Here is an 8,334-nt window from a genome sequence, read left to right as displayed (position 1 = left end):
CAGATTTTACAACTTGACACATTGCAACTCGTGTCACTGATTTGTATTTCATATTCTGTGAAACAAACAGAACCCACACAGCCATATCAGAAATGTGATTTATTGTAGCAAATTACATTGGCTTGATTATCTTTGCGACCAAATGCCGAAAGCGTTTGCAGATCAAGTCAAAGCGGTGAGAAATGCACTTAGCTCAGTCAAAGTTAAATACTTTTAATTATTAATCCTTCACTCTATTGTCTTTCACATTGCAGTTTGCTGATAATTCAAGTGCTCACACAGACAAACTGTGTTGGAAAGAAAAAGCTTACATATGGCAACGCAGTTGCTAAGATATTCAGCATGAAGTTCACGGCAGTAAAGTGAAATTGTGCTCAAAATAAGATGAACAAATGTCGTGTTTTTCATCATAGGTGATGCACCCGCAATTGGTTGTTATTCACACTTCTGGTGTGGGTTTGAAAGTCTGGTATGATAAAAATCATTGTTTACATATTCAACTCCAACATGCACTGAAATGCAAAACATGAATGCGGAAGTCCAAACTGTGAACTTTCATGGGTTTATCAGTGTAATGAGTCGAAAGTCACGTTTGGAAAATGGGACCCTTAAATGTTGGACACTCAGGTTATCGAGTTGTTGAAACTGGTAAGACACACTTGGGCTTTTCCAGCTGGTTTGGAAACAAGGCTTGCGGTCTTGGTCGTCCCGCCCCAATCAAATCGAACGGATCAGCATTAAGCACTTTGAGACGTTTGTTTCAAACTATTGTGAAAATAAAAGCGATAAGTACAGATGCGGACAGCTGTTCAAAACATTCTCGCAGTGATCCCTCTGTGGTTTCGGAGCTTTGGAGTTTCCCCGTTTCAGCCCACCTGCCACTGCGGAGCAAAAACAAACAAAAAATGGTTTATCGTGTGCAAGGTTTGATGTCAGTGGATTCAATTATCAAATTGAATTATCGATTATCGTTTGTTGGCTTACCTTCAACCCGCCGCCACCGCCCGACACAGACGTACTCATCGCCTGTTTCTCAATCTCTTCTTGCTTTTTTCTTTTCCTTTCAACCGCTTCTGGGTTTTTGACACCCCTGTGTGCTGTCTGTTAAAGAGCCAAGAACGTTAAATTGCAGGTGCTGCTTTGGAAAAATAAAATAAAAATATATAAAAGGCTAGGCTTGGGTCCAAACAGCGTGCTATTTTGCAAGAAAAAAAAAATACAATAAGCAGTAAGGGTGCATCAAAACCAGCAAAGCGACATACAGTAAAACTGCCAGAAAAGTATGACATTCAGAGACACCGTACACAAAACATGTGCTGCAACATAGGGGTGGGTTAAGATCCAGCATTTTATTTGTGGTAGTAAGAGTGAGGCTAGCAGTTTTTATTTTGCACAGTGCCAGAGTGAGCCTTTTTTTCCTCGTACTTTCTCTTAAGGGGACTAAGGAAGATGTGGTAGATGAGGTAAGGGGAAATCCAGAGTCACCTATTTGCGTCTACTTACCTTATGGCAGCTTTTGTGTGGCTCTTACGGGTGTGCAAGTGGCTTCGCTGGACAGTAAAACATAGCTCACTAAAGACCATCTTAATTTATTTATTTATTATTAATTTTTTTTAATCAATCAGTTGACTTAGACATGACAGAGCTCTGCATAACAAATCCTCTGTTCACAATATACAAGTCTGTTTATCAGAAAAAATATATATGTTAAAAAAATACCTTTAAAAAACATTTCAGATGATATGCATAACATTCTGGCGCAAAAACTGATTAAAAAAATATTTTTTTTGAGAAAGGAAACAACTTGAATTTTAAAGATTTGAAGCCTCATTTTATATAAAATTTGGCAGGGTGGTTAACAAATCTCCCCACAAGTGTGTCAAATATTGAACACATTATTATTGCTTCCAATAGGCGTAGATGTATTTCTTCCCCCTTTTACGTCTTTTTTTAGCCATCACCATTTCCCTTATGAGATTTATTGTGTTTTCAATGTTTTAACAAATCAGTTTCACCTATTAATCCACGTCATTTGATATTTGCCTGGACTCCCTTCTAAAAAGTTCCATTGAATGTAAATAAACCTGGCAAATCAAAACGCCCAAATGTGCAAAGAATCAATAACATCCTGAGACTGAAACGTCAAATGACAGCTTCATGAATGTGGGATTATTTACTACTACTATTGCATGGCTGTGTAGTGTGTAGTATGAAAGAGTGAAAGTGTTTTTCCAAACACACATTTTACCTCATTTTGTCTTTTCTCTGCAGCCTCGGCCAAATGTCGCCTCCTCGTCTCCTGGAAACACGACCGAAGTCTTTAGCTTCACAAGTAAACAAACCCAAATTTGGTTAACCGGGCGAGGCCCAGCATACCATCGTAACACTAAGCATTAACACAATTTCTAGGTACTCTCAAGATCTAGCATGCCAGAGTAATAGCACAGACATTGTGTTGGAAGTTATTTGTGGTTACATACTGGATCTGGAGTGTCAACAGCGTCGTCGACTGCCCCACCAAAGCAGGGTAAGCACATCCCCATTCTGGACTTTGCAGCAAAAGGCAACGTTGAAAATTAGTTCTTCTGCGTCTATTAGCTTTGTGTTGTTGTTGTTAAAACTACCAACTAACTAATGATCTACCACCTGGGCCACTCTTAAAATCGGTGGTCAAAAGAGAAGTAAGAAGCAGCTTCTACTAAAGGCTGGCGACGCTACGTGCAGGGACATGACGTCGACGTTAGCTTCGGCTAACATTAGCATTCAAGCTAAAACTACGAAGCACAACCCCGACAGTGACGTATGCATCCCGCACCCCTTGTTTAGATAGCGCTGCATTTGGAAGGTGGTCTTTTAACGCCAAATAGTCTGGTGAGTCTTTGTGACAGTTTAACCCATAGACATACATATATGGTTTAACTCACGCCTAATGTCCTGGCTGTGCTATGTTCAAGAACAGTCAACTGTATAAATGTTACTTATGATAACAACATGATGTACAACAAGATGTTACTCTGCTGTTGAGAAACTAGGATTTAGTTGTTGTTGTTGTTCCTCTTCATAATAATAATAATAATAAAATATATAATTGTTAACGAGTTTGTGTAAATGCATCCATTAGTTCAGAACTGCTTTTTAACAGACTGATCTTGAACACAACTCGGGATTACGTAAACGCGCATTTTTCAACCGTTTGTGCAGTAGCACCATCTTGTGGCGAAATAACATAACTGTCAACACGACAAGTACTCAGAAATAATGTACTGTAGTACAAACTGTACAGCGACTCTACAGTTATGATTGACTGCTTTTTGAAAACCTCCCTGACTGGCGCAATAAATCCAATCTGATCATGTATTATAACCACGACGCAAACGTGTTTCTTTTTTACAAATACACAATCAGCCTGAATGACAAATTCCATAATGTTTTGCTGCTGAAACACATGAAGTGGGACTTCCATCCGATAAAATTTCATTAATCTAATGAAACAAAGTTATGACCTTTGAACATTGATTTATTCCTCCAAATCCAACCCAAGTCCACTTTTGAAAATATATTGTCCTCTTGTTGTAATTGGTTGAGAGATGGAAGAGCGACGTCCAAGCCTTTTGAGAGGGTGAGTGATGCTCCATAAAGCAGTTCCATCAAATCAGTATTCACAAGCTTGACAGTTTAATGCTGGAGCCGATTTCACCCAACAAACACTTTAAACTCCTCCCCTCCATCCCGGCTGCGGCGTTCCAGGTTATTTTACAGCTCAAAGTGCGGCACTGTGGGGGAATGGCAGCCTCGTGAGATTATGCAGCCTTTACAGGTGCACATGTGTCAATCACAAAGTTACTGATGGAGGATTGACATTGATGACACATGGACGGGAAAGTATCTCAGGATGTTGATGGCTCTTCAGGTAAGTTCCTTGACAGGATAGTTTTCAGTGAAAGGAAGTGAGTTTCTGTTGTTTGTGACTGTCATTGTAACATATTTTTAATACTAAAGTCACTTTCATTATGTTGTAAATAACGATGGATATAGTGTATACATCACCGAGTGCGTTTTTGGCTATCGCCCTGTTTTCAGTTCAAACGGGGCTGTTCTTAATTATTCTAATACTAAAGAAAGCATTATTATTTAACAAACTATATCAGTGACATTATAGATGAGTGATCATTGATCGTAACATTTAACTTAATTATTTTTTTAGTTCATGTGGCGGCCTAGACTAAAAGTTGACAACATTGCTATCACTTTACCAATGCTTGCTTACAATAGAAGAAATTGATCTCGCCACAGTCCTAAACAACATCTTTTGGACGCCGTGAACTTCTTAAGTTGATTGCAAACCACTAAGTCCAGACGGTAATTCACTCTTGTCATCCCTTAAAGTTATACTGTGGAATCGCCGGACCTTAGGATAGAAAACAATAGATGAAAACAGATCTTTTAGTAATGATTTATTCATGAGCTTTGAATGAATGCAACATACAACAGACATGCAAAGTCGTCATGTTGTTGTTTTTAATATCCTTTTAACTCATTCATTGCCATTGACTGCTATTGACTTCAAAAATTCATTTGAACTATTTCTATTAGTTTAACATTTTTTCCACTTTTGTTAACAAGATTATGAAAACCTACAGATTTTTTTATTGTACATTCAGAACAGATATAAAATTTATGATTAATCGTGAGTTAACTATTGAAGTCATGCGATTAATTACAATAAAAAAATTAAATCGCCTGATGCTATTAAAAAAAGAAAGAAAATATTATTAAAAATTAGGAGCGTCAGGCGATTAACATTTTTAATCGTAATTAATTGCATGACTTCACGAGTTAACTTAATCACAAAATTTATATCTGTTCTAAAAGTACAATTACATTTTTTGTAGGTTTTCATAAAGGGTAAAAAAAAAAAAAAGTTAAACTAATAGAAATAGTTCAAATGAATATTTGACGTCTATAACCGTCAATGGCAGTGAACGAGTTAAACAACAGATATATATATATTTTTAAATTCCACTTAAAAGTTTGCAAATTAATGAGGAACAAATTTGATCCCATGTGCATAAATATCAGTGGTGAGCCCCAGAGCATGACCGCCGTTCACTTTAATGAGCTGTTTTTGAACGCACGCACGCACGCACGCATGCATGCTGCAACTTCTATTAGTCGTTACTGTACACATCATCTCGGCCTGAGGCATACGTACACACAAATGTAAACACTGTAGTCATGTTCTGATTGCTGATAGGACAATGTTTACATATATGTGGAGACAAAGCCTGAAGCCCAGTTTAAAAATCTGTGTTAAACCTTCACAGGGCATTTATTGCAGTGAATGGAATTAAAAGGTCAATATCAAAGCGTATTGAAATATATTTTTAAAATTGTGTTGACCTGGCATTTCAAAAAAAAAAATCCTATTGTCACTATACTATATATATCTTTGTAACGTTTTCATTATGATTTTTTTTTTCTTTGCTGATTGGCTATGAGAAATCATTTCGTTCTCCATTCGAGCCAAGCATGAAAGGTCCATTTTGAACACCCACTGATTTTTGCGAAATAGGGTTCCTTGCTCACTAAATAGCTACAAACCTTTTTCAATAGCACAATAATTCCTTGTGTAATGTTGATTGTGAACACAATGTGGCTATTTGATGAGACAGTTAAGACTTTTTTTGTGATTGAAGGCTATATAAATACATTTCACCTGACATGGCTAAATGTTTTATCCTCGATTCTTACTATTGCTAAACTATTAATAAGCTAAATATGGAAGACTTATTGGAATCGAGCTTTTTTTCAGAGTGGAGATTTGTTGCTTCTTGAGGGCTGGAAATCATTTAAAGCCCAAAAAATATATATTTTCGTGACTTCCACGAATCCTGCACAATGTGTGGCGTAACACTGCACAGAGGCAGGTTAGAGCAAGTATTGGTAATTTTGCAGACTAGCGTAGGCTGGCGGATCTGCATAATGCGCTGCTGTGGGAGTGGTCTAGAGCTGACTTGTATCATGGTAAACAATATAATGTCTCAGAGGGTCCGCTGTTCACAACTTTATAAATGAAAAAACCCACGTTAGACAAGCTGTCTGAACCGCTGTTAGACATGGTCTGAGCAGGTAGTTGCCGTGGGTGGCTGCTTCCTTGTGCTGATATGAAAATCAAGAATCCACCATACTTTGTATGAAAATAAGAGGCTCTGGAGTGTTGTAGATCGGGGTGTGGCAAAAAATCGATTCTCATAAGAATCGCAATTCTCATCTAGTATGATTCAGAATCGATTTTAAATGTCCCAAAATCGATTTTATTTCAATTATTTTATACTATCTTGTTTGTGTGTGCCTTTATTCGGAGCACTGTTCATGTTGTACACGATTTGGCCACTTAGGGGCAGTGTGGTTCCGCTCATTTTGATACACTGTTAAGTTGTAGCCACATAGAAGCAAAAAGTCATAATCAAGTTATTCCAATAAAAGGTTTTTGGTTTTTTTTGCAGTGTAGGATGGTAAGATGCTTCTCTGTATACATTCTTGAAGCGTTTTGTATGAGTGCCACGAGTAGCGCGCTAATTAGCATTAGCGAGTCAGACTGGAGTAGATCATGACAATTCTTTGCATATCTTTAAATTGAAGCAGAAATCATTGTCAATCAAATGATTTCTAATCTAAAATCGTTCTGAATCGATAATCGATTCTGAATCGCATCGCAGACCCAAAAATCGGAATCGAATCGTGAGACAGTCAAAGATTCCCAGCCCTAGTTGTAGACATAAACAAAGTACTCCAGAAAAAAAAAGAAACTAAACAATCGGTAAAAGCATGATCTAAAAAATATCAGCCCGCATCAACCAAGTAATTAGCAATTAGAAATAAAAAATAAATAAAATAAAATAAAAATAATAATAAACAAAGTACTAGATAATGAGTCATACTTTATTAGACAGTAACTTTAGGAAGTCACAGTCCTCAAATTCTATTTTGCAACTCTGAATCATCCAAACTCATGTATATACTGTACTCTAATTGTCAGTTTGCTGTAAATTCATTCAGATTTTTTAAAAACTTTTTTTCTTTGTATACCTCCACAAATCTACAGTGTACAGTACAGGCAAGCCTGAAAGGATGAAGCCAAAACTGATTTTAGTATTCAATTATCACATTTTTAGAATATTTTGTTTTTATTCTCATAATTTGTTTCATAAAATTTCATTTTTGCTTTGTCGAAATGGATTTTTGGTACAAGATTTGTGAGTTAGAAAAGAATGTCAATCTTATTGAGTTTAGCGTAAGTCTGTAACTAAAATGTACAAACATGGAAGAAGATCTGACTACTTTTGGAAAGCGCTAACATGAGCTCAACATTTTGCTGCTTACTTAAGATGTCTTCTAAATTGATGGAAAATGTTTTGGGCTTTTAGCAATCGCTAATGTGGGCTGTTTAAGAGCTGTTTAGGCTCTGAGAGGCCATGTTGTAATGGACACACTGCAATTAACACACACACACACACACACACACACACACACACACACACACACACACACACACACACACACGCACACTTTACCTAATATTTATGTATGACATGATAGCTGTTACTACGCCCTTTTTGTTTTATTATCAAGTAGCTAATAAGTGAAGATTTCTGTGTGCAATCGGGCTAACATGCCGTGCACATCAATTCCAATAATAACATTTTTTTTTTAAGTGTATGCTTACATAACATTCTACATTTTCAATCGTCTCTTGTTTAAATAAATAATCAGCCAGGCAGGAAGTTCATCGAGGAAGCACCTGCTCATGTATCGACCTAAACTAATGTCTCCGTGCCTTCTGAAATTCTTAATGACAGTTTTTCACTCAGTGAGTGCAGTCATATCAGACCGGCACACTCTCGCTCTTATCTGACCACTTGCCAAAAGATCTCGCATGTCGAGTTGCACTTTGTCAATCCGTGTTGGTGCAATAATCTTTATTAATGGCAGACGATCCCCACAGGGAGTTGACTAAATATGCTTATTCAGGGGGGAAAATGCTTCAGCTTCCGCTCTGAAGCTTCAGGCCGTGCTGGTAATGATTGCTGCTGCTGCAAAAAAAAAAAAAAAAAAAAAATATATATATATATATATTATTATTATTATTTATTCTGACATGCTTGTGATACAGGAGGATCATGTCATCAGGACAGTTGCATGTGGGTGCCCCTGCTGGACAGCTGGGCCTGCCGCGCCTCCGCTGGCCTCAGCCAATCAGCCTCCTGGAGCTCCTCGCCTGCCCACACCCACTCGGGAGACACTCAAAGCGAGCAGACCTCCGGTGAGTTTGCA

The 8,334-nt window shown here is 37.5% G+C and overlaps 1 protein-coding gene across 2 annotated transcripts; it reads right to left on the bottom strand.

Moving 5' to 3' along the window:
- Positions 1–84: 84 nt before the first annotated feature.
- svip (small VCP interacting protein) lies at positions 85–2,949 on the bottom strand. Of its 2 annotated transcripts, XM_086072631.1 has the most exons (5): positions 2,481–2,949; positions 2,249–2,299; positions 1,504–1,550; positions 985–1,101; positions 85–881 (listed from the first exon to the last, which is right to left on the bottom strand). In XM_086072631.1, the coding sequence occupies exons 1-4, from the start codon at positions 2,541–2,543 to the stop codon at positions 1,020–1,022; spliced, it is 243 nt and encodes an 80-aa protein (XP_085928757.1). In that variant the 5' UTR covers positions 2,544–2,949; the 3' UTR covers positions 85–881; positions 985–1,019. The 2 variants fall into 2 exon arrangements, with proteins under 2 accessions (XP_085928757.1, XP_085928756.1); XM_086072630.1 differs by lacking the exon at positions 1,504–1,550 and having other exon boundaries at positions 2,481–2,945.
- Between the last annotated feature and the right edge of the window lie 5,385 nt (positions 2,950–8,334).

This window comes from Leptonotus elevatus, chromosome 4 (assembly GCF_054856555.1).
Source record: "Leptonotus elevatus isolate MCC_2025b chromosome 4, RoL_Lele_1.0, whole genome shotgun sequence".
NCBI lineage: Eukaryota > Metazoa > Chordata > Actinopteri > Syngnathiformes > Syngnathidae > Leptonotus > Leptonotus elevatus.
The sequence above is the reverse complement of the archived record's forward strand: the minus strand, read 5'-3'. Positions and strand labels throughout refer to the sequence as shown.

Excerpts from the sequence above, each read along its gene's own strand:
- svip (XM_086072630.1), bottom strand. The coding sequence starts at position 2,543 with ATGGGGATGTGCTTACCCTGCTTTGGTGGGGCAGTCGACGACGCTGTT. Across the intron at positions 2,300-2,480 it reads CTGTTGACACTCCAGATCCA|GAGACGAGGAGGCGACATTT; the intron begins GTATGTAACCAC and ends TCGTGTTTCCAG. Across the intron at positions 1,102-2,248 it reads CAGAGAAAAGACAAAATGAG|ACAGCACACAGGGGTGTCAA; the intron begins GTAAAATGTGTG and ends GCTCTTTAACAG.